We start from the raw sequence: 23,910 nt of genomic DNA, 5'->3' as shown, positions 1-23,910 counted from the left end.
CCACAATTCACGTTTATACGTCAATTCCATCGAAATGACACCCGGCAATGCGATCCGTTCGTCCTAATTCACAAAACTCACAAAGTTACCGAAATACCCCCAGATCACCCCGTTTCCCCTGCTGATCTACCCCCAGGTACCCAGTATCCCCACCCTAGCATCCCTACTATTATTCTACCATTTTTCCGTATTTTTATCGGCCACCGTTCTATCCCTATTCACCCTACGATCATCCCTGCCCATATTCCCCATTTTATCCATAAATAACCCAGCCCGTTTCACCATATACGCCCTACCTACCCGCCCTACCCATTCCCCAGCACCCCTACCCCATCCCCTACCCCCTACCCTACCCCTAGGACCACCCCCGTACGCCCTACCCCATCACCCTGGGCCACCCGGCCACCCAGAATCACCCCCCGGCCGCCCCAGTAGCCAGCCCAGTACTGGCATTTATAATTCTTGGGCCAGAGGAACCTTTGTAAAGGATCCTATCCTTACTAGCAGTACCTTTATAAATGGCTTACATCTACGCCTGGATAGCATCAACTGACTTGTCAGTCGTCCAGGTAGATGCGTAGCTTGCAATGACAATGGCATCGACAAGCTCCCGCTCTGTCGCTGATCGATCCTTCTCCAGCCGCTCCTTCTCAATGCGCCCCATCTCCAGCCGCTCCTTCTCGAGGCGCTCCTTCTTGAGGTGCTCCTTCTCGAGGCGCTCCTCCTCGATGTGTTCCTTCTCTAGACGCTAACAACAGCAAGAAACATAAGTATGTAGACGGGTGATAGATGTAAAAGGGAGAACGAACCTTCTTCTCCTTCTGCCGACACCGGTAATCTTGTTTCCGCAGCCGATTCTTCGCTCTTGTTCGCTCTGCTCGACGCAGTGCTCGCAGTGCCTCTTGGCGCCTGATGGACTCTCTTCTCTCTCTCTCTTCCTCCTCACGCTCGGCCCTTGTTGCAAGCCGTTCCCGTTCAGCGTCCTCACGAGAGACCTTCTTGAAGAACTGGGTGAGCGTTTGCTGGCTGGCCTTTGTATTGATACGACGAGGAAGGCTGTGTTGCTGTAATTGAGGTGGCACTGGTTTGAGATCGTGAGGTTGTTCGAGTTCTGGCGAAGATCGCGGAGGCGATGATGATGGGAGCATAGAGGTGATAGGGGAAGTCAGAAGCGGAGAGAATGAAGGTGATGTGTGGGAGGTTCCTGTAGGTGACGTGTGTGTGAGCAGTTTGGAATGCCAATATGATAAAGAACATGTGACACATACCAAAGCCATAGACAGCACCGAAAAGCTCATCCAATGAATCGTCTCCATCGTTGTCATCAGAGTCGCCGTCGGAACCGACAAAGATGAAAGAGGAGCCAGAAGAGGTGACTGAGTCAGATGGGGATGATGAGCGAGTAGCGATAGGAGCCGGGGGCGAGGGTGGTGAACGCGGAGCAGAAAGAGGGCGAAACACAGTCTCATGGTGCGAAAGACGTCGACCATCATGACGGGCTTGAATGATATCGGCAGACAGTCCTAGGTCCTCCTGAACGATGCATAAAGACGAGAAGTCAGATAATGGTCGTGAGATCTGTTAGTTATGGATAGTACACACCAGCGAGAAGAAACTGCCAGGACGAGTGACTAAGAATAAGGCCCACTCCGCACGGAGAGCGGCCTTGTACATAGGATCCCATGGTGCGACATTCGGAAAAACCGCATGTTCGATGGTATTGAATGTGACGTCGCCACAGGAATAACCGTCATCTTGAACCTCGTGTGGAAGCTGGTAAGCTTTCGAATCAAGGGTGGCGCCGAGTTTGTTGGCCAGACGGTTATAGCCCTTCCAATCCTTGTCCGAGACATCAATCGGCCTTGAATGGCGAACGAGAGAATCGCCAACAAGCAAATGCTTATTCTGGAGATCGATCTTCGCGGCAAGCCAGTGGTTTGAAGTGCAAGCGTGAAGAGGATTGATGATCGAGGAATAATGGCCAGATCGAATGAGATTGGCGACGTTATGCATGTGTTTGAGTTGGTGCGGCTTGTCAGAATCGAAGGCGTCCCATGCGAGATCGTTCTGAGAGTAGAGTAGGAAAGGGAATGAGAAGGTGAAATCTTCGATGAGAATGGACTTGTCCGCGGGGCTAGACGGGTGTTCTGCCCACTGCTTCAGCACGATCATGACTTTGTTGACGATGTCATCCGAAAGATCGTCGTCAGAGAAGAGAGTGAGAAGGCCATGAGTACCAGTGATCGAGTAAGGACCGAAAGAAGAATCCCATCCGATGACGGACCATAATCGTGAGAGTGCAGCAGGAATGTGTTACGACTGGGCTTAAGCTAGGCTTAAGGGTGGTGTCGGTTTCGTGAAGCGGGGAACGATTGAGTCGTTCGGTGCCGTCGGCTTGGGCGATCAGCGAGGGGCTTCGGAGGTTCCGGATCCGGGGTTCTGGCTCGGTTCGTCTAGACGCGGCGTCCGGTCTAGGATCGAGTTCGTTCAGATGAGGCGTCCTCTTCTGAGGCAGGCGTCCTGCTAGAGCTGATGTAGATTCGAGGTTCTGATGGTAAAGCTCTTCAGTAGTCGAGATTCGAGGGGTATCGTCTTGAGGTCGCACAAGACGATATCGAGAATTCGAGTCGTAGCTGTGCTAACTTTGTAAAGTTCTGCGGTAGTCACCGCTGGAACCTTTACAAACCTTCTCCCCTATAAGGGGCCCTCTTAGCACGCATCCTTTGTAAACCTTCACTTCGGGCTTGCGCGGCTCATCATCCGGTGCCGCTCTGCTGTTCTTTCCGGCACGGGCGTCGTCACCATTGGCTCCGGCATTATCCACGACGTCCCGCGCCGTATTCCCCGTTGGGCTGGTCAGTTGCGCCCTGCTTCTCTTTGGCGCCGTCGCTCACAGCGGCGCCCCCGCTGTTGCGCGCTTGCGCGTTCTTCTCTTCTTGACCACCATCAACATCTCTATCAACATCTCTATCACCCCGCTTTCCAAAATAGCTTCTTTCACTTCCTCTTGCACCGTCGTCGTCGTCGACGGTAATGCCCCCGCCGGTACGCACACTGGCCACGAGCTCGTCGGGATCGTCGAGCTCGGACGCGCGTTCCACGCTGCCGATAGTCGAGATCGCCGTAGCAACCCCTGGCGCTTCTCTGACGAGGGCGTCCTCGCCCTTGGGGTCCTCACCGCCCTCATCATGGCCGCCTTCATCGCCACCACTATCTGGTACGCCATCCGCCAGTGAGCTCTCACGGCCCAAATCACCGCCGATCCCGTCGCCCACGCCGTCTACTCTCCCTGCCGCTCCTTTCCTTCGTTCCCGGGAGATCGAACGCCGCCTTCATCTTTCCTCCCCTCCACCGCCCTCTTCAACCTCTTCTGTGGCTCTCGCTTCAAGTTCCAATGTCCCGAGTCGTCGTCGCGCCAAGGAGGTACGTATCCGTGTTTTTTCTTCCATGCCTATATGGCCATTACTGACTCTTCGCCCCTTTACAGTTCAACCCCTTCGACGCGATCGATCCCAGCGCCTCTCGTAAGTTTCACACCAGAATTCATATCTTCGCCCATGTGCAAGCCGATGGCAAGGTATGTACAATTTTCCTCTTTGTTCTCTTGGTCTCTTACTTATTTTCTTTGACAGTCTAGCTTCTTAAATTTCCAAAGTACGCCGCCCACTGCATCCCCGTCCGCGACTACTAACGCGGACCTTAGAGCTCCCCGCCGTCCCCATCGACCACAAGGATTGCGGAGCGGTCGCGACGACAACCATACCATGGGGAAGTTCAGACCCCAGGTGTACTTGTAAAACTTGCGTGCGTCTTCGGGGTGGAGGTTAGGGAGGCTTTTAACTTCGCGTACGATCTGCTCCGTCAATTTCTTTCTTTCTCCTATTGCCGTCGCTACTTCCCCGCGCTGTCGTATGCTTTGTTTGCTTGCCCACGGACTATAATTTGTTTGTTTTGCTTTGCTGTCGATGTTTTGTTTTGTGTGGCCCACGTTCAAAAAAATTCATCTTTGCGATTTGTTCGAAGAGGCGTATACGAGGGATAAAAAAAGCCTGCAACTTTATTGCAAAAGATACAAACAATCAAAACGTACATATTAGTCGAGCCTCTGCTGGTCGAGCACAGATGCGCGAGCAAGGAAAAGCCGAGCCACCTGCTGTTTGGGAGCCCACGACTTCGCGAATGACTCATGAAGCTGCCTATACAAATCAGCATGCTCCTCTCTGTAGGCATGAAGGCCCTCCTGCAACCCCCATTCCGTCGCCGTCCGCTCAATCTGACCGCGCCACCACACTTCACGATTCTCGAACGTGCGCAGCGAGCGATTCATCTCCTCCAGGAGAAGGCGAATCTCCTCCTCCCATCTCTGCGCGCGCGCGCGCGCCTTCAACCACTCAACCCGAACGCCTTACAGAACAATGTAAGGACATATTATGGCCAACTACAAAAAGAAAAGACTCACCGTCGTTCATGTCCGACGTCAACGCAGCATCCATACCCGCCATCTCCTCCTCATCATCCAGAGCACCCGTGTACCAAAGCCATGAGATCTTCCGTCTGCTCTCACCGGACGTGATTGGGATGTCGGCGCGACCGTGGCGAACCAAACGCCTCGTTCTCTCCTCCTCCAACCTCTGGATCTCGGTCTGAACCCTCTCTCCCAACCCTACTACGTCCCGATCTTCCAGCACTCGATATCTCTTCGCCCACGCTCCCTCCGTACCCTTCAAGGCCGCATAAGCCGCCCGTGCTTTCCTGTACGCAGATGCCGCCGCCGAAACCTTCTCATCCACCGTATCCTGCATCGACCTCGCCCGCGTATTTCCCCGTTGTCCCGTTACATTCTTCACCTTCAGCTTGTTGAGATAAACCCGGAGGTGGAGCTGGCGCCGAAGCTCTTGCACATGGTCGGCACAGCAAGCGAGGCGAATGTCGGCCTCCATCTCGATCAGAGCGGGGTCGCAGTAGGTAGGGCGAAGGTCGCTAGGGATATCGGAGGGCATGTAGAGGTGGATGGACTGCGGTGCACGGGTGCTGTGGTTGGATGCTGAAGGGTTGTCCTCGGGCTTGATGAGAGCGGAGACGTGGGGCATGTGTTGGCTTTGTTCATGGCGAAAACGCTGCAAGCGTCGGAGGAGGGACGTTTGATCGTCAGTGAACTTTGTGTCTTGCCTTATCGTGTTGACGCTCTTTGCACGCTCAGTTAGAGCTCGCCTGTAGATACGTCGTGAGTGGACGCTGGCCAGAACGAAGGTACGCGATGACTTACTGGTCGGCCTCAATCGAAATTCCTAAGAGAAGGAAAGAGTGGCGGCCTGGTATGATGTTTGTGGACTGCGCCTTGACCAGCTGGGCCTCCTCTTCCGTGAGTCGCTTGGTGATCGCCGAAAGCGTGAGTTCTAAGAAGAAAAGGGAGGAGTGAAATCAATAACAACGACCAAATACACTTATTCAATAGAACCTTACCTTCTCCGGCGACATCATACGGGCTCTCGTCGTTTGGATCCATCTCCCTCTCCTCGTAGGCGGTGATTGCGGTGGTCCAATCTTCCAGTTGCTGAGCATGCGACGCCTCGACATCTTGCGTGAATTCCTCGAAGATCTCGATGTGCTCTCTGCCTTCGGCCAAAGCGTGCGTCAGGCGCCGTAAGAGCTGGGTACCTAAAGATATCGTGATTGAGTTAGCACGAATCCCGAAGAAAAAGAACCAGACGAGCTTAAAGTGACCACTTTTCGCCAATTAGAGTGGCCACAGTGGTCGTCCAACGTGTCGTGGCGTGACCCCGGCCCCATCTCTCGTGTACTGCCTGCAGCGGGATTTAACCCAGCCCAGTTCCGCTCGATCGACTCTCCGTCCGTCTCGCCTACCCCGGGTTTGTAGTTCATTGAGTGAGGGGCTTGACATCGATGTTCATGCGGCGGGAGGTGGAACTTGGGGACCCCAAACTGAATCGCATCAGGCGGGAGGCGGAATCGTATACGAGGAGGAAGCCCTGCGAGTCGGTCGAAGAAGTGGATCCGCCATTGGCAAGCTATGTCGTACGAGAGAAGAACCTGGCCAGCTCGAATGCCCGAAGTTGCGGCACAGAAGATAAAGTCCATATTACAGAAACTTGATAATCAGGCCTTGTGAGCTGCGCTGGATAATACGGGATATAAAAAATAGGGACGCTTACCGTTCGCCCCTTTGCAGATCGCCGATCCCATTCGGCCTCCAGAACGAGTGGCGAGAACATATCACCGCACCAACGCCAGTCGAACGCAGGCCCTTGGTGTTCCTATTATTTGCTTTTGCGAGGGCCGCAAAGCCCGAACAGGTGCTAATCTTAATTATAAGAAAGTTCAGCTGGAGATACAAAGGTGGCGATGCAAGTTCTCAGGGCTCACCTCTTCTTGCGTTGCATATTGCATGATATGGTCGCGATACTCCCCGTCGTTCACAAAGTATGCCCAACCAGAACCGAGTGAAGGATCTCCTCGAACGCTGGACCGAAGACGGTTCTTCAGACGGAAGTTGGCATCCATCGCAAGGATAAGTCGGTAAAGCCACCTGAGTTGTTTGCTCGGGTTAGTGCCTAAATACGGTCACAACGAAGATGATCATACCTGTCTCTTGGCGGGACGGCGTCCCAACCCGGAAGAAGATTGATTCCAGGGTGCGGGCAGGCAGGACAGATGACGGCGAGGCTTCCAGGCTTGGTGCCACTAACGCCGGTAGGATCGTGGCCACGCCCTGCTCGCTTGAGCATTTTCAAGTGGCGCCACTCTCGTACCATTACCATGAAAGGACGGAGGCGAGACTGCACAGCAAGGAAGATAAGCTGCAGGTGATTAGTATCCCGGAGATGAACGACTCACCGGGAGGTCAACTAGGCCGGTGTTGTCAGTGGCTAACTCCAGGGCGCGTACGAAGTCATAGCCCGTCAATTTGCCTTGGAGGGAAAGGAGGTGGAAGAGCCGCAGGGCCTCAAACGTTGCGCCAGTGCGAGGATCCAAAACCGTGGCAGGGAAAATACCAGCGCGTAAGAGTTGAGTGTACCGAGGAGCGTCAGTTGAGGAACAATTACACTCGCAGACCGTTATGGAGTGTATGCCGTTCGTGTGAACGACGACAAAGTCCGTGATCGCAGCGCGAGTTGGGCATTCGGTTCCGGGGATGTGAGGGCCAAGCTGAATGAAAATTCCAAGTGACGAGAGACGTTCGAGAGCAAAATAACGGCCATTCCAGCGCTGTAAGTATGCGATCGTCAAGTCAGCGGTGAGTTGGAAGGCATGAACGGAGAGCGCACCTTGATACGATGCAAAGGATTGGATGTATGTGCAAGTCGCGCACAGCTCTCGCACATAGGGACTCGTCCAAAACAGTCGTCACACCGGATGACACAGGGAGATGTAGACCCGCAGACAGGGCACAAGGGTCCCGCCTTGGCCCAATACCCTCGCCCATCAAATCGCAAAAGCTCGTCGAGGAACTCTTGAACGTGTGGGTGCCAGGTCTGTAACGGATTATCCTAAAGATGCATTAGCTAGATATGTGTGACGGAGGCCGAGAGATCACGCACCCCTGGTGCAGTCCATTCCTGACGGCCTTCATCCTTCTCCGGCTCGGCAAGCTGTCCATCTTCCGCTACTTCGCACAGTGGAGTGCTCTCGTCGTCTGAGTCGATGGGATCCTCGACGAATCTGTCGCCCTCATAGTCATCGTCGGGTTCGTCTGCGTACGACGTGGGCGCGAGCGGTTCCTGTGCTGATGAGTCGGCGGCGTGGAGAGGGGGTGCAACGGGGATACGATCCTGGGTAACTCGAAAACGGCGCATATCCTCGGAGGCTGATAGTGTGAAGGCCCTGGTGGTTTCGATAGACGTGTTCGTCGATGGGTCATATGCCTTACGGCGAGAGCCTGCGCGCCTCATTATAGACGATGTACTGGAGGGTAAATTGGGTAGCGGTGAATCTAAAGGTGACCGTTGAGCACACTGACCTTTATATACCGTATTAGAGACCTAGATACCTTAGAATAACTAGCAACATACCTTGACGGGTCTTTCTCGATACGAAAAATTCTCAGTCATCTCTCAACCCGACGATTTCTCGGGCTTCTCTCGACCCGATGTATCCTCAATCTTCGGAGGAAATGACCAAATCAGTGGAGGGGAATGTATGCACATTCTATCTATCCAGAAAGCAAAGTTCCCGACAGTTGAAGAGATCGAAGAGAACCGATAGACGTTGGCGCATGAGGTGGTATGATTGAAGAGAGTGAGTGGCACTCGTTGATACGGCTCCGGTGCATGTGACTTGATCAACAAGCCGCAGTGTGGCACTTAGGCATTTTCGACGGCACTCAATTATCACTCGGGCCTCAAGAACGAACACATTGCAATTAGAGTAAATGTAAACTAAGCCACAAGATGAACAATAAATGAAAATAAGTATACTACAAAACAACTCTATCACTCATCGCCGCCCTCTACGATATCCACCACCTCCATGCCAGGCTCGGGTACAATGTAAAGATGTTCGAGTATATCCGAATGAAGCTCGTGGACCTTCGAAAACATTCCACACGCGGACTTCCAGCGCTCATCCGCCTGCTTCTTGAGCCGCCGCCACTCCGCTGGATCCTGCTCCTTTACCTCCTCCTCCGTCCGATACCCATAGCTCCACCATCGGACAATCCCTCCGGGCACATACTGAGTGAAGGACTTTCGTTCTTCGTTCTCCGGGTCCGCAAGCGGCGTATTACCGTGAGCGATGGCTGCCGAGGGGATGAGGATGGTGGTGCCAGGCGGGAACTCGATGACAATCTTCCAGTCCCAGAGGATGAGGTGTCCGCCTTTCTTGTAATCGTACCGACCTAGGGCATGAATAGCGCACATGCCGAATATGATGTTGGCGTGATCGCGGTGTAATATCGTGGTTACGTTGTTCCCGAGGTTAAAATGGACGGCGGCGAAGACACTGAACGGGAATGGGCGAAAGAGGGAGGGAAGACAGAGAAGCTCGATCATGCTTTCGACGGCGAGGAGGCAGTTGTCAAGAAACCTAAAGGCTTTCGGCGACGTGAAAGCATAAGCGGCTGCGGAGAAAGCTCAGCGGCGTGCAGACAAGCCGGGGTTACAGCGGAGACTCACTACTGCCATAGTGTGCAATCTTCCGAATGTTCGGATCCTTGCACAATTGGTCAACCGCCCTGGCATTCTTCTGACTCTTCATGTCCATAGGCATGGGGTACTGAGTATGCAAATACTTGGTGAGCTTATGGTAAGAATACGCAAAAGAATGAGAAACGCACCTGCTGTCCACCACCCATCGAGAAGCCGGTGAACAACGACGTGAACCAGCCGCGCCTACCATTAGGATCGCACTGAGGCGCACCCATGGCTTTGAGAGCCCTGTCCATCGCCGCGCACGCCCCTTTACAGACCGTCTGCCACCGTGAGTCCGCAGGAAACCCGAGGCAACGCGCCACAATGTTGCCTAGGCGATCCACCAGAGCAAAGTTCGTTCTGCAGAACATCAGCATTCGTCAAGAAACCTAACGCAAAGAGAAACATACGTTCCATCCCATTCAACCAAAGTAAAGCCACATTCCTGCACCAACTTCTCAGCAGTCCAGCCTCCCACGTTGCTCGCCTTGAATTCGCGAAGACCAATCCAGGCGCCAACGGCATGAGCAAGCCTCGAAACTGAGAACCAGCTCATGCTAAGGGTGTCCGCGATGTTGACAGTGCTGTACTTCTCAACCAGGCGTTGGGAGAATGTGAGAGGCCCTCGAGTGAGGGGGTGGCTCATAGATTCAGCATGTTCTTGGTAAGCAGCGTGGCGCAGGTTGCGGCGCTTTCGAGTCTTGCGTTGGTTGCGACCCTTTGGATTTGGGTGCGGAGAGGCCGCCGGTGAAGAAGTGGCTTGGATGCCGGAGGAGTTGGAAGGGGTGCTGGAAGGGTCAGATGGGCCGCCGGAAGAGTGAGAGGGGATGCCGGAAGAGCCGGAGGGGATGCCGGAGGAATCAGAGGGGGCACTGGGCGCTCGCCGAGAGAAAGAGACAGCACTTGTGCACGAAGTTGCCAGGAAGTACATCCTGGAAGCAATAGAGGTAGCCGAAGAGGTTGTGGCAGGAGCGGATGGAATGTGGCGGGGCGATGGTGAAGAGGGCGGAGGCGGAGGCGGCGAAGAGAACGGGGACGGAGATAGAGACTCGTCAAGCAACGGGGATGCAAAGGAGTCGTCATCGAAGTCGTCATCGAAGTCGACAGCGACCGACGCGTCTTCATTGTCGTTGTCGTTGGTCCGGTCGGCTACAACGGCAGCTTGGCGAAGTGCGCGATCGAGGAAAAAGTCCTCGGAGACTGTGACGAGTCCATTCAATGACTCCGGGGTGAGCCAAGGAGTAAAGACTCGAAGCTGCCGTTTCTAAGTGAGCAAAAAGTGAGAACACGTCGGAGAGAAACCAGACAAGCACACTTACGACTCTTTCCATTCTCGGTTCGCCGCCGCTAGGAAGAACGCGTCAGGGACCAATAACGCGTCGCAGTAAATAAGCAAAGGGTAAAAAAAAATAAAGACAGGCTTGGGATACCATGGCAATAAAAAAAAACGCGTATAAACGCGTCGAAACGCGACTCAAGATGAACCCCTGCGACCCTAAGGGAGCCGAAAGTCTACTCCTACAGTAGGTGAGCAGGGGAGTACTCAAGAGTAGAGAAGGCAAAATGATGGGGGGGAAGAATAAGAGAAAAACATTCGCGGATTAGGGCACTCACCTCAGGCCGTATCCAGAGCGAGATGGTAGTAGAGGGGAAGGAGGAAGGGGTGAAACACAAAACAAATATGCGTCCCTATCGAACTGAGGTAATTTAAATTTAAACTCCGCCCTGACCGCGGCGCGCGCCCCAAAGTCGCCTGCGTTTTCTTCGACGACATATTGAAACTTTGGTGTGGAACAAAAAAAACACGGCAAAATTTGAGAGTCATGTTGAAGTAAGCCCTAAACCGAAAATCATTTTTGTTTTGCGTCCAGTGTGGACATTCCAAATGATTTCGAGACTGTCCTGGAAACCCGTTCGTGTTCTCAGTAAGTTCAAGTCGAGTACGCCTCATGTGAGCACTGGTGACGGTTTGCGTCATCGTCCTCCCTCGGTTGCGCTCTTTTATCCTCCGAGTGCTCACTGCTCTACACACTTGCTCTGTTCTATCATATATTTCATCTTCTTCCCTGACCCACAAGCCGACCTTCGAATATAACAAGCACGAATTCGAACCGCCTTCAAGTTCTGTCGGCAGTCTCCGAATTCGAACATACCTCTCGCACCACGGCCTGCACGATGGCTAAAGCAGACACCACAACCGCAAGGTGCTGTTCATGTTCTTGGGCTAAAGCTGTTTTACTGAATCTTCACCATTCATCTAGGCCATCGAAAGCACCTTCTCGCCACACACGCCGTAACTTCCTGGTCTCAGCTCTGGGTAGACGCAAGATCGGAAGGGCTCAGCGTGATGCTATCTTAGCTCGCAAACAGAATGAATACGACGGCATATCTGGGTGCGTGTTTCGGTCATCTGTTATTTGCATGTTCTGACTGCTTTACTTGTCCTTTCTGAAGTACTTACAACACTCCGATCGCCTTGAAGGTCTGGGATGATGGAGATCCAAACCGAGATGCGGACATGGCCTTGGTCGAGGAATGTGCTTGGGAGATTGTCGGAGAACGCCTTTGTGTTATCTTTAACATTTCAGACCCACAAGATATGGAACAGGCGCGTTCGGCTTACATACGTGAGCTGGAGGATACTCTTCGGTGGGAAGTACAGCAAGCTGAGCAGGACATCAAGACGGTGGACAAGTACTCCCGGCACTTCGACGACTCAAAATTCCAGAGAATGCTCCACTCCCATCGACGTACGATCGCCGCGTATCATCAGACGGTGGACTTGTTGAAGCAGGGCAAGCAAGCCTACATGGCGGCAATGAAGGATAGCGTTCTCATATTTGAAGGCCACAGGTGCGTTGCTTCCGTATTCTACCTAGTCCTCCGAGTCACAAGCCTCACCTCCTCTTGTTAGTGTGAACCGCAGAGAGTTCCGATCACATTACGGGTGGTAGCTTTGGCGGCAAACCAGGTTTCACTGGTTCATTCTTTGTTGGATAACTCATTACTTCTCGTTGCGTCTTGCATATGCCATGCCGCAGGTTCTGGATCATGCATAAAACAAATTCTATTCGAGAGATTATGACGCGTGAAAAAAGAGAGGTAACATGAAGATAGGAATAGAAGATTCATAAGATTCAGAAAGGGGGGGGCGCAGCGATGCTGCAACGCGCAAAAGGAGCACTAATTATGTAGGACGCGAGGCCTGATGTCGGCGAGGCTAGTTTGTGCGTTTAGCCCTAGATAAAAGATATTTGGCAATGGTGAGCGACGCACGAAGGACTATGCAGAAATATGCACCTCTTCGACCGGCAGGCACTCAGCTGCTGCCCAGATGCATCATCGTCTCCCCATGTTCGCTTCCGAGCATCAGTACCTGCAGCCGCCGTACGAGATGACATAGCCGAACCCTCTCTCGCCCGCGTGATACGTTTACCCTCGCGGGCTGTGGAGCTACTAGGCTCTGCGCTCGTACGGGCTATATCCCGGTCCTCATTGTCCGCAGAACGACCGCCCGCGCCTTCCCTCGCCGTTCGAATCAGCTCCCACAAAACCCACTGTACGTCCTGAATGGCCTTCAGCCAGCCCATAAGATACTGAGGCTGCACCATGGTTTCCTCCATCTTCAGACCCCACCAACAGATCATAACCACCGCGACCACCAGGCCGCTCTTCCCGTTACAGCGGATGCTGTCCCAATCAACGTCGCTCTCCGCGTATCGATCTGGCTTGCCATCGTCACCGAACGCGCGACCAGACGGCTGTATGGCACACCACCAAGACCAGAACGACTTCTCGAACTTATCGAGCGGTCCAATGTTGAACTCTCTCCAGGCGCGGCGGTTCTTGAACCATTCCGATATGCACGGGTGGCGAAGATTAGCTTTGCCGAGAGAAACGGAGGGTGCCTGAAGAAAACAGAGATAGCAAAAGAACGTGAATAATGTAGCTAACAAAGAAGAGGAGAACTTGACGCACTTTAAATCCCTGGCTCTCCTCAAAGAGATAAAGATCCTTCGTTAAGGACTCAAACTCCTGGCCCAGAACCGTTGCTGTTGCGAAGTACTTATATCCGTCGACCCACCAATTTTGGAGGTCTTGGTCGTCGATGTTTCCCCATGCCATGATCGGGTGAGTATCGTACTGGGAGCGGGTCGGGGCCGGCGGTGCGAGCGAAGCAAGAGTGGGTACTGGTTCGGTAACGGACGGGGGCAAGGCGGTGTCCGTGATCGCGCTGTCTGGTGTAGGAGGAGGAGGGAGTGGAATCCGGGAAGGGGAGTAGTCGGGGGCCGGGAGGCCAGGGGAAGCGGGCCTGGATGTATGATCGCACGCATTGGGATTTGAACCAGGAGGTGGCGGGGCATTGGGTATGGCCGGCAGGACATTGGGCTCGGATGTCGTAGGTTTGAGCGTAATTGTTTCGGGAGACCGTGTCGTCGGGATGGATGCAGCAGCGGCGGGTGGTTCAAGATCGACGAGGTGGGTAGTAACGGAGGTTGAGTCGGAGGGAGGGATTTCCGGGGCCGTCGAGGTCAAAGGTATCGACGGTACAGTATCCTCTGTGGAAATAAGAGCATAAGTTTCGAGAAATATGGTTAGCGAGGGAGTGAACCGCAGTAGAAAGCGAGCGCACCAGTATTTTGCTCCGGGGATGGGGTGCCACCCAAACTCTTGGAGAGTGGCACCCCTGTATCGAGCGAGGCCGTCTTCTCTCCTGTCTGGACGGAGTCTGTAGGGTTTGATGCAGTAGGAGAGGAAGGAGTCAAAGCTACGAGGGACGTGGAGAGGCGGGGAAGCGGACGAGGACGAGGACGAGGATGCGGCGGTAGGAGGGAGGGTTCGGGCGCTGAAGTCGACTCCGGCTCTTTCCCGGACTGATTAGCGCTCGATGCCACGTGTAGCGAACTTCTCTCCCAATCTGTTTCTTTCACGAGCTGCATGGCCTCGTCCTCTCTGTCGACGCTTTCGCCTCGCTGCTCCCTATGCGTCTGTACATCTACGGATGCCCCGGATAACTGTGCGGTATCTTGCTCTGGTATACCACCGCTGGAGTTTTGCTGCTCCATTCTCGCTTCTCCCTCCGACTGGATCAGAGGGCCTTTGCCTCGCATAACGTCGCGGCGGTGTTCCTTGTCTTTTGCAGCTGTCGGAAGGTCAGGTTGAGTACTTTTTTACTGTTCACTGTCTACGGGTGCTACTCACAGAAGCATATATCTGCGAACGTCGTGAACGTGCTTCGTGCTGCGTTAACCCCGGTCAAGTCGTACTCAGGCCATGTCTTTAGGAGAGCCCCGCGAGTCTTGCCTTCGTGAACGCTGAGTGTACGTCAGGACAGGTAATTGGACTAGATTATTGGGACTTACACAACGGATCGTACGCTTCCATCTGCTTCCAACGGTGCTCCCATAAATATACTTACCACCAATCCGAACTTCAGAGAGAGAAGCTCCGCCATCGGTTGCAAGACTTGGAAAGCTTCACCGAGGGACCTATCGCGCGTATTCAATCAGCAGCCTATCCAAAACGACAATTCTATTGAACCTCAGACCATTCGTAAGTCTTTCCCTCCCCTTGCTTCACACGCAACATGCATTCGTACTCTGCCTTCTCCCGCTCATACTCCTCGTCCCTCTGTCTAGTCAGTGTCTCCCTAAACTCCTCGTCCTCACGCTCCCAGCACCAACACGCCGTCCGCAACTTCTCATCTACCGGAGGCTTCAATGGGACTTCCTTCCCCTCCGCCCTCAGCTTCTCCGCCCGCTGCGCCCAATCGTTCCGGAATTGCGCGTCGATCCGATCGTCCCAGTGCCTGCCGGAGTAGAATTGGACAATCTGGGCGCGACGTGGAGCAGGGACGACAAGCTCAAGGAGCTGCTTCAAGAGAGGTTCCCAGTCGCCCCTGTCCGTGGCGCCTTTGCCCTTGGAAACTTTGGCGCCGTAATGCTGGAAGTAAGCAATCACGAGCTACGCTCGAATTAGCATCCGGCGAGTGTTCAAAATCTCGAATATCTGAACTGATCACATACTAATCGGGACTGGTCCCATATCTCCTTCGTCCACCAGAGGTCTTTCGGGTCAACTTGATCGTCGGCGTTAAAGTCAATCTCCGGAAAACTGTCGACTGAGGTGGGTTCTGGTGAGCTTTCCTCTGTCGCCGAAGGTGCTTGTGGAGCAACTGAGGGGGCGTTGGCTGCATTTCCTGCGCGTGCGGGACCATTTATGCTTCCAGCGGTATGCGTCGACTCGCCATCCACGACGTTGACGTTCGCGGTCGCAGTATCGTCCTTGTTGCCCGTAGCGTTCGGAGCAGCGACAGGGGGGCTATCAGCGGCTGGCGGATCGGTCGTATGGGACGAAGAATTGGCTATGTCGTTAGATGCACTAAGGCTGACAGACGCTACGGTAGCTACCGCTGCGTTGGGGTTCGGCGGCGCGTCCGTTGTGCTATGCGCGTCACACCCTGCAGGATTACTTGGCTCACCGCTCTCGGTGGGAGCTAGACGCAGGGTGGTGGTGAATGAGCAGACCCTTCGCGTGTTGTTCTTAGAGATGAATTACAGAAGACTTACCCTGTTGCTGGCCTGCCTGAGGCGGAGGCATCCAGTTTTTGAAGTACATCAAGAAACTCCTGTTGACTTTGTTGTAGAACCTTGTGGCGACCGTACGCCCGCTCCCACGAACTTCCGCAAGGTAGTAAGGCAGGAGACGAACCAGGAATGCGATCTGAATGGCTGGTAAACGCGGTGCACGTCCAGGAGGGCGAGAAGCACCATCCTTGGGCGCCCTGTTTCTCTGTTTCGCGTTCTGTTTCCCGGACATGAGGATGAGAATAGTCAAGTAGCGGCCTGTGGAGTAGTTGGTGGAGACAAGAGTGTAGGGGTTGTAGAGGTCGACTTCAGTGTCCCACAGAAGATTTGTAAACTTGGAGAGTTGGAGCCTGCGGCATTGATTTGGACACTGCACCCATGCTATTGGTTCGGAAATAAATTCGCGTACCTATATCCCTTGTAGTTAATGTAAACACTGAAACACATCTCTTGCCCATTGCTACCGGAGTTAGCTCATCTTGAAAATATTACGTCAAGGACTTGCAGGACAAACTCTGAAATGTACAAGAGCAAATCCTTTTTCCATTCAAGCATAGATACTTGACAGGACTACATACAGGAGAAAAGGTCCACAAGTAGCATTGAAAACAAGAAAAGCGAACAAGGTAGGAGAAGTAGGAAGGAGAAAAGAAGCGGAGAGAACATCGGAAGACGCGGAGATCAGCATTACCATATCTGGAAGGAAGGAAAAACCACCGGGAAGCGCGCATAGCCGAGATCACGGAACTACTCTAACTACCAGTGATGCGCCGAATCCTGGGCGCCGATACACAATCCAGCAGCTAGACACAAGTACGACGGGAAACAAAACAAGAGGAAAACAAAAAAAACCAAGAACAAAGCAGGAGCAAACAACACAGTAGATAGTTAGGTAGAGAAGATAGTCAAGTAGCGAAAGGGAAATGGAAGATGTTCAGACCGGCGGCATAGCAATTCGAACACCGCCCTCCCTTCCCGTTCGCCCGCGCTCGTGGTAAACACGCATTGCGTCGTTGATGTTGTTGAACGACTTATGACTACACTTCGGTACCTTCAAGATCTGCTGTTCGGCCTCTTCCCTAGTTTGAACATGAGTCCGATGATGCCAAGAGAGAGAAAGAGGAAAACGAACCAGACATAATAGATCCCTGGGCGAATTCCAACGAAGACGACCCAGCACTTATGGTGATTCCTGTCCGACATTCGATCGGAACGAGCGCTCAGCGGAAGCTCCCCTATGAAGGGGTCGGGATAAGACCTCGGGGGTACCGGATGCCTGCTGGACGACGGGCCAGGCGTAGGGGCAGTTCGAGACCGAGGGGAGGGAACACTGGGGAAGGGAGACGGGGGTGGGGACCGCGGTGCGTCGGAATTGATGCGAAGGGGCTTCGGAGTCGGTTTTGGGTTCGGGTGACGCGATCGGATGACGGTTGTGGTACTTGACGGATCATTACGTTTAGAAGTCGATGGAGGCATGGAGACAGCATCACGAGGCCGATGAGGAGTGAGGTGAGGGGCGGTGCTGGGAGGACCGTGGGTTTCGGATTGCGAAGGGGCCGACGAAGCACTCAGGCCGGCGTCCTCAGGGAGGTCGTCGATGTTGAGGTCTTCAACAGCGGCCCATAACACGTCAGACGAGTCGGAGGCGTTCGACCTGCGTCGGGAACGCAGTTCGCTTGCGCGAACAGAGGGCGATGGGATCGTGGGAGGTGCCGTGCGCACGGGGCTTTCGCCTGGTGACCGGAAGACCCAATCGCGCGGGTCGTGGGGTATACGGGGGTCGAAGGCCGGAGGGGCAACTTCTGACCGAGCCCACGTATGATCGTCGCGGGTGCCGCTGGCGATCTCAGCGTGCGCTCCGCCATCGCCACTGCCAACAGCCCCTGCTCTATGCACCGAGAAGAATACATGGATATAAAGAAAAAAGAGTGAACATTAGCGTGGGCTACGGAAAGCGAGACGTAAATTGAAAGAGAAACCCTTACCGAGGAGAGGATCGCTCAGCGTTCGCTGCGCGCTGAACGACGTCCAAACGACCCGGAGGCCGACGTGAGGAAGCTAGAATCACTCGAAGAAAACACGCTATACAGTCAGTAGCAGTCTAAAGTATAGGTGAAACAAAACATACCAGTGACACCGCCAGCGGGTGAATCTGTCGCGCGATCTGATGGGGGCGGCAGGGGCCTCACCCTCACCGAAACATCGTAGCCGTGTGGATGGGATGCGTGGAGGCCAGAGAGATCGATGACGGGCATTTAGAATGGGGGCGCGACGAGGTTGAGAGCGATGGGGGTGGGTTGATGGTGGTGGTCGAGGGGAGAGAGGAGGCGGAGAGAAGCGGGAATTGTTGGGAAGTTTTATACCCGAGCCGCTAGCCTCGAAAAGAGCAAGTGAGGACCAGCTTCTTGTCCTCCACGCACGCTGCGTTGACCATGTGGTGTCCGCTGGTGGGAAAATGGAAGGTGACGGAGAAGCGCCCCGCCGAACGCGATGGCGAAGAGAAAACATCTATGGGAACGTTGCTCCATGCCTAGCGAAAGAATCAGACGCGAAGGAGAAAGGAAAAGGAATGGAAAGAGGGATGAAAAAGACACGCACTGAAGCAAAGAGCGGGCATCGATAGAATAGCACTGGGCCGAGGCGCGCGTGTCGGGGACGGCGCAAGAGCACACGGGACTGCATCCGACGAGCTAAGGGGAAAGAACAGTGAGTGCAAATAAAACAGAAATAAAGCGGAGGGTACGCACTTGAAGGAGTTTGTTGTCGTACGAAACGACAACGACGAAGGTGACGGAGGGAATAGGGAGGGCGCAAGTGAGTGCGCGGACGCGGTAATGTGCGCAGTCAAATGGTGACAGCGCGAATTGAACACGGTGAGTACAAATAAACGGGAGATAAACGGAAGGAAGCGCACCTGCAAAGGCTCGTCGTCGCCGCTGGCGACGATGGAGCGAACGGGGGAGCCCCCGTGGGTACGCGGACGCGACAACGAGCGCAGTCAAATGGTGACAGCCCGAGCTAAACACGAGCGCGGGTAGTGAGTACAAATAAGAAAGAAAGAAAGGGGAGGGGGCGCACCTTGAAAGGCTCGTCGTCGCCGTCGACGACCTCGAATATGACAACGGCGGAGGAAGCGAGACAGGCGCCAGCGGGTACGCGGACATGGTGATAAGCATGTTGAGTTCGCGATCGCGCAAGCTGAACAGGGGTGAGAACAGGAGGTCGTCGTGATCATCGGCGTTGCCGATGATCACGACGACGATGGCCCCGAGAAGACGAGCACGCAGTAGCCGACGAGAAAGGCGGGAGGAAGGCGGGAGGAAGGCGGGAGGAAGGCGGCGGCGCGTGAGCGTGGAAGTGAGCGGGTGATGCGGTCCGGATTCCACGGTCGCACGCGACAGCGGCCCCATATAAGGGACGAGCGGAACGTTACGGATGAGCCCGGTCGGTCCCAACGAGCATCGCCGCATATATGGGGCCGACAACGGAGCGCACCGAAGCCGACGAGGTGCCCGACAACATTTACAAAGCTCCCATCCTAGAGGGCCATCCTTATAGGGAGATCATTTGTAAAGGTGGCAGCGGTGACTACCGCAGTTATTTACAAAGATAGCACATCCTGTGGTGAGAATTCTGGTGAATTCAACTGAAACACTGTAGGTACGATACAAGTGAACAGGTTGGAGAATCTCGACTACCAAGGTCCGATATTTATACTAATACAAGTCCGTGTGAATCGCCACGTCATCTAGGTCCGCCACATCAGCCTAAGAGTTCGTCTGCTTCGCCGAGCCAGAGTCAAGCCACGCCAAGATAGTCTGTGTCAGACAGAAGTAACGTGTCCGCACTCCTCCTACGTGTCCAGTCAACTATCGTATGTGTCCGAGGTAAGTATACGTGTCCATAAGAGAAAGAGATATGTTTGTAGAAAGGTTTTTAAAGGGATTTTAGTAAGAAAGGATCGAGCCGAAGTCCGGGTGTGTGTCGCCTTACTAGGAACGCGGTAAAGGAAAAGAAAAGGAAAAGATACACGAAGTAACAAAGAAGAAAAAGTGTCCATAACAGAATGTGGGAAAGATGAGTGGGGAAGGATTTAGAGAAGATATTCTTGTCGCGCCAAGCGGTAGCATCGGTCCATGCAATCTGGGCCTCTACAGCGGGAAGGATATTGGTGAGCCAGAAGTCTATGATGACCCAAAGCGGAAGATATTGTCTCGGAGAAAGGCCTCGAATACTCTGTACACCCTTCTTCCATTCGCAGGGCAGCATGCTCGCCAACTTGGTAAGAAACGGGCGTGGAGGTATGGGAATGGACATCAGGATGTCGGGCGTCAGACCGGCATCCGGTGGAGTAATCGAGAAGATGTGAGAGAACTCTGATGTGATGGGGAAAGGAGGAGACAATGCGATGGGGGGAAGGTCACGGGCCATGAAGCAGTTAACAACAAGGTCAGAGTCGACAAGCAAGGTCTTGAAATTAGGAGGTATTTTGTTATGGAGTGAGAAAGAGTCAGAGTCATCGAGAGAGATAGGTTGCGACATGCTAGCAAGCGGGATTAGACGTTGCAGAGGGTGTTCGAAAATTGTTCGCACAGCGACTCGAGGAAAATACTTGACCTCCTTTTGTATCCAGCACGTTGCACCGACGCATGCCCAGCGTGATTCCACTAAATCAGATCCCAATGTCGTGTTTTCGAGACACGGCATGGATGGAGATAGAAAGCGAAGCAGCCCTGAACCGGTTACTAGGGTGGCAGAGAGTGAGGGCCACAATATCAAGATGAAGGCCTCGTGAGGAAGGAGATTCTTGAACAACATGAGATATTGGTTACACAGAGGTAGCCTGAATTGTTTCAGGGTGCTCGGGTTGACTCGGACAGTTCAGAACAATAAGGAGGAGTCCAGGAGATGGTACGACTTGGGCATGAGCTCAACTTGAACAGGGTGTATCCGCTGGCACGATGGATGAACACTGCATGACTCGAGGAGAGATGAAATGTATCATATTCACGACTTGACTTCCTGCACATACAGGAAGTCTTGTGTCACCGAGTCGCAGACCTGTAAAGTATTCGAGCTTACCTTGGAACACTGTCCCCTGTCCCGTCCGCCAATGGAACGAGGAGACAGACGTGACGTCAGAATTCGGCAACATCCGGGGATTTGAAATGGAACGATAGCCCGTAAAAGTACAGTACACTCGGATCCCATCTCTCCCTCGCTCCCCCCTCACTTCCTCCACCTAATTATTCAAACACCTTCTTCACCTTCACGCTATAATTCATTCCTTGCATGATATACTGTATAAAGCCTGGGCCTGAGCCCAAGCCCGACCCGTACCCGGCCCAAGCCCTCACGGCGGGCTCGGGCTCACCTTTTGTGAGGCCTGAGCCCATCCAAACCCGGCCCGAGCCCGACCAACACCTAGTAGGTGTTTAGCTGTTGGACTAATATTACAGCACTAGAACTGGTAGAACAGGGCATTGAAGGTCGTAAAAAATAAGGTATGCTTGAAAAAAGAATACACATATTTTTCGCAGCCTACTTATTGCTAGGTGTGCATGGCATAATATATATTAAGATTTTGATTGGCCCCTCGCTTATAAGGTGGCTTACAATGTGATTTATCCCACCTGGTAATCATTACCAGACGTGGCCAGCCTGAAATGGCTTAAATTCCTTATAAGGGCTTATAATCCTGCCTCCAAAAATTCCGACACAAGAGATGAAAGAGTGACATGTGTCCCTGCCTCCCTGTGAACTCTCGGGCATTCCTGTCCCTGAGGATCCAAAGTCTATGGTGCAAACGGCTTAGACGCCGCCACTTCTGTACACAACGTTGAGGACGGTGCCGCGGGCCGAGATTTGAGAATTTTCACTATCCCTCTTCCAGAAACACTCCTTTTGATGTAAGGAAGAGTTCCTCTAGAGGGATTATCCAAATTCTCAAAACTGGCAAAGATGAACTTTTGGATTTGGCCACCCCGCCAAATAATAATATTTAATTCATTTGTTTATTATTTTCCGAAAACCAAGGGGGGTGCCAGGAATTTTCTTTCAATAAATGGGGATTTCGACTTTCGCCGACGAAATTGGCCGCTGTACAAAAGTGGTGATGACTAAGCCGTTTGCACCATAGCCCCTCTCTCCAACTTTGCTTTTTTCTCGGAGTGCCAACATTTTTGCAAACAGCAATAAATCAATTCTTAATGTGTTCATAGCAGGTGTTAATAATTGTTAAGAATGTGTCCGGACTCGACCCGGATGTTATTCACATTTGTGAGGAAAGATCTGGGGAATTATTTGCGGGATCCTACTCGGAAGGAAACTCAACGTATTCCTTGCCTGTCTCAACAGAGAAAGTCCAGACGGACAGATTTCACTGAACTGCGCGCCTACATCAAGATCTACACCTCCGCCGCCTCGTCCGCCATCTGCTGTTTCAGCTTTGAGTTTGCCTTCATCCGCCTCAGGTAACTACGTATGTGCACCCGATAGCCCAGGTGGATTAAGAAGTAGAAGTTGACGGATGATGTCGATGAATTGTCCGAGACCACAGGAACGACGGGTTGAGAAAGTGGCAAGGTAAGATAGTGGTTGGTCGGCGAGAACGATGAAATACAAGTGTCAGTAATCTCGATCTGACGTAGGAGGGAAACAAGGAGAGCGCGTACTCTTCATATTGGCACCTAAATGGTAGCGCGAGACGCACAATGAAAAATGGGTCAGTGTCTTGAATCAATACAACAAAGAGGAACAGGATAGGGATAGCGAGGGGATGAGATGTATCGCATGTGGCGAAGGCCCGAGATGTGGCCCATCTGGTTCGTGAACACTCGCATGTCGAGTTTGTGAGCTGCTCTGACTAGCCAGCGTGGCTACAAAAATTTGGACCACGGACATAAGGCCAACCGTGGTTAGCGTTCCATTTCCCGGGCAACACGTTGACGAGATCCGATGTATACACCAGCAATCTCAAACCACCACAGAAAAAGAGATTCCAAGATATGGACGCGGAAAGGACGCACTTCTCGAACACATGCCTCTCGTCTTCACACTTCCATGGCAAGTAGAACGAGTCTTTCCGGCAGACATTGAGTGGGATCAGAAGTCTATTCTTGCCCATCACCCCCCGCGCCAACCCAACCGACATCGCGTTCAAGACATTCCAAGACCCAGACCATCAGGTGGGCAACGCATCGACGCAAGATTCGACCCAAGCGGGGTGTGTTGTTATGTTTGAGAGCATGGAGATTGGACGGGCACGATTCGAAGTTGTGGTTCAGCGCAGAGGTAGTGGACAGGTTCAGCCGGATTGAAGAGACGAACGCGTAGACAGGGTGCGCAAATGGACGGTGAGCGGGTCATCAACAGGATAGCGCAACCAAGCATAGAAAAAAAATCATAAAAAGAGACAAAGGAACAAGTCAGCTTCACGTCTCCCATAGCCACCACCACTGCGAAAACATGAACGAGCCAACGTACGCAGAGCACCGATCCCTAAATCCGATAGGCAGCTTGTACTGCTTCATCTCCTCCTGCGAGGCCGTAGTTGAGACTGCCATACTTGAGCTCCTTCCGCGCTTTCGTACGTAGAGAAAGAAAGGGAGAGGAAGTCGAGGTGACGAAGGTTGACGAAGAGTGCCAGAGAGTGCCACAGAAACGAGGGCAGAATTGCCAATAAGGTGGTCCGGGAGATTCCGGCAGGCGGTCAGACTTCGCGGCTCGCCACACTAGTAGGTCTTCTCATTGTCTTCGAATCAACCCTCTTATAACGCAGATGTCTCCATTTCGTTTGGTTGTGTTTGCCGTTTTCATTTCTTTTTGAGGTGCTTTCTTGAGGTTCGAACTAAAATAGTCAGGTATTGCCATTCTGGCCAGTGCGCTAACGCACTTTGAAGGCATCGACGTTTATCCTGCAATTAAAGGTTAGTGCTTTCAAGCGACGACGGCGGTTAACCATTTTGGCCGTAAAGATTGCCCTCTTTTGGTGAGACCAGTCTGAGTTTCACACTGATCATCTCGCTTCTGTAGGCCGACTGTCCGATATATTTATTGACAAACGGGGCGTAGCTCCGGTAGGTCTTGTTCGAGTCAACAAGTGTCTCTCATTTCCCGGAAATGTTACGCTGAAACATAGTAAAGTGTGCACAGCTGAGGAACCCTCCCCATGTAGT

At 53.1% G+C, this 23,910-nt stretch overlaps 8 protein-coding genes across 8 annotated transcripts; 3 read left to right on the top strand and 5 right to left on the bottom strand.

The window, feature by feature from the left end:
• Positions 1–529: 529 nt before the first annotated feature.
• STEHIDRAFT_158058 (uncharacterized protein) lies at positions 530–2,172 on the bottom strand (the record flags this gene model as incomplete). Its single annotated transcript, XM_007305422.1, has 4 exons — positions 530–748; positions 810–1,204; positions 1,269–1,533; positions 1,603–2,172. The coding sequence occupies 4 exons, from the start codon at positions 2,170–2,172 to the stop codon at positions 530–532; spliced, it is 1,449 nt and encodes a 482-aa protein (XP_007305484.1).
• An 861-nt stretch (positions 2,173–3,033) lies between these two features.
• STEHIDRAFT_158057 (uncharacterized protein) lies at positions 3,034–3,797 on the top strand (the record flags this gene model as incomplete). Its single annotated transcript, XM_007305421.1, has 3 exons — positions 3,034–3,423; positions 3,488–3,577; positions 3,633–3,797. The coding sequence occupies 3 exons, from the start codon at positions 3,034–3,036 to the stop codon at positions 3,795–3,797; spliced, it is 645 nt and encodes a 214-aa protein (XP_007305483.1).
• A 296-nt stretch (positions 3,798–4,093) lies between these two features.
• On the bottom strand, positions 4,094–7,472 carry STEHIDRAFT_59276 (uncharacterized protein; the record flags this gene model as incomplete). Its single annotated transcript, XM_007305137.1, has 10 exons — positions 4,094–4,404; positions 4,496–5,211; positions 5,267–5,396; positions 5,464–5,658; positions 5,706–6,109; positions 6,174–6,322; positions 6,385–6,547; positions 6,604–6,797; positions 6,856–7,227; positions 7,287–7,472. Coding segments are annotated over 10 exons (2,820 nt in total), but the record flags the coding sequence as incomplete, so codon positions are not given.
• A 1,062-nt stretch (positions 7,473–8,534) lies between these two features.
• STEHIDRAFT_41510 (uncharacterized protein) lies at positions 8,535–8,981 on the bottom strand (the record flags this gene model as incomplete). Its single annotated transcript, XM_007305126.1, has 1 exon — positions 8,535–8,981. A coding segment is annotated over one exon (447 nt), but the record flags the coding sequence as incomplete, so codon positions are not given.
• A 2,340-nt stretch (positions 8,982–11,321) lies between these two features.
• STEHIDRAFT_112003 (uncharacterized protein) lies at positions 11,322–12,146 on the top strand (the record flags this gene model as incomplete). The annotated part of the gene is made up of 4 exons (XM_007305420.1): positions 11,322–11,350; positions 11,408–11,539; positions 11,601–11,999; positions 12,101–12,146. The coding sequence occupies 4 exons, from the start codon at positions 11,322–11,324 to the stop codon at positions 12,144–12,146; spliced, it is 606 nt and encodes a 201-aa protein (XP_007305482.1).
• A 183-nt stretch (positions 12,147–12,329) lies between these two features.
• Positions 12,330–17,988, bottom strand: STEHIDRAFT_158053 (uncharacterized protein; the record flags this gene model as incomplete). The annotated part of the gene is made up of 14 exons (XM_007305419.1): positions 12,330–12,366; positions 12,423–13,054; positions 13,125–13,705; positions 13,780–14,289; positions 14,349–14,461; positions 14,510–14,635; positions 14,695–15,110; positions 15,173–15,642; positions 15,716–16,083; positions 16,143–16,150; positions 16,785–16,812; positions 16,866–17,621; positions 17,719–17,791; positions 17,862–17,988. 14 exons carry the CDS (start codon positions 17,986–17,988, stop codon positions 12,330–12,332), a joined length of 4,245 nt encoding a protein of 1,414 aa, XP_007305481.1.
• Positions 17,989–19,810: 1,822 nt separating this feature from the next.
• Positions 19,811–21,236, top strand: STEHIDRAFT_112001 (uncharacterized protein; the record flags this gene model as incomplete). The annotated part of the gene is made up of 6 exons (XM_007305418.1): positions 19,811–20,098; positions 20,367–20,524; positions 20,570–20,644; positions 20,768–20,801; positions 21,044–21,164; positions 21,193–21,236. The coding sequence occupies 6 exons, from the start codon at positions 19,811–19,813 to the stop codon at positions 21,234–21,236; spliced, it is 720 nt and encodes a 239-aa protein (XP_007305480.1).
• Positions 21,237–21,917: 681 nt separating this feature from the next.
• On the bottom strand, positions 21,918–23,389 carry STEHIDRAFT_122352 (uncharacterized protein). Its single transcript, XM_007305417.1, has 4 exons — positions 23,219–23,389; positions 22,762–22,845; positions 22,408–22,422; positions 21,918–22,210 (listed from the first exon to the last, which is right to left on the bottom strand). Exons 1-4 carry the CDS (start codon positions 23,296–23,298, stop codon positions 22,141–22,143), a joined length of 249 nt encoding a protein of 82 aa, XP_007305479.1. The 5' UTR covers positions 23,299–23,389; the 3' UTR covers positions 21,918–22,140.
• Positions 23,390–23,910: the final 521 nt, after the last annotated feature.

This window comes from Stereum hirsutum (genome assembly GCF_000264905.1).
Source record: "Stereum hirsutum FP-91666 SS1 unplaced genomic scaffold STEHIscaffold_9, whole genome shotgun sequence".
Taxonomy (NCBI): Eukaryota; Fungi; Basidiomycota; class Agaricomycetes; order Russulales; family Stereaceae; genus Stereum; species Stereum hirsutum.
The sequence above is the reverse complement of the archived record's forward strand: the minus strand, read 5'-3'. Positions and strand labels throughout refer to the sequence as shown.

What these genes read in the sequence shown, in the direction of transcription:
- STEHIDRAFT_122352 (XM_007305417.1), bottom strand. Translation starts at nt 23,298, where the DNA reads ATGGCAGTCTCAACTACGGCCTCGCAGGAGGAGATGAAGCAGTACAAG. An exon ending in TTTAGGGATCGGTGCTCTGC is followed by an intron (nt 22,846 to 23,218) that starts GTACGTTGGCTC and finishes GGGCAAGAATAG; the next exon opens with ACTTCTGATCCCACTCAATG.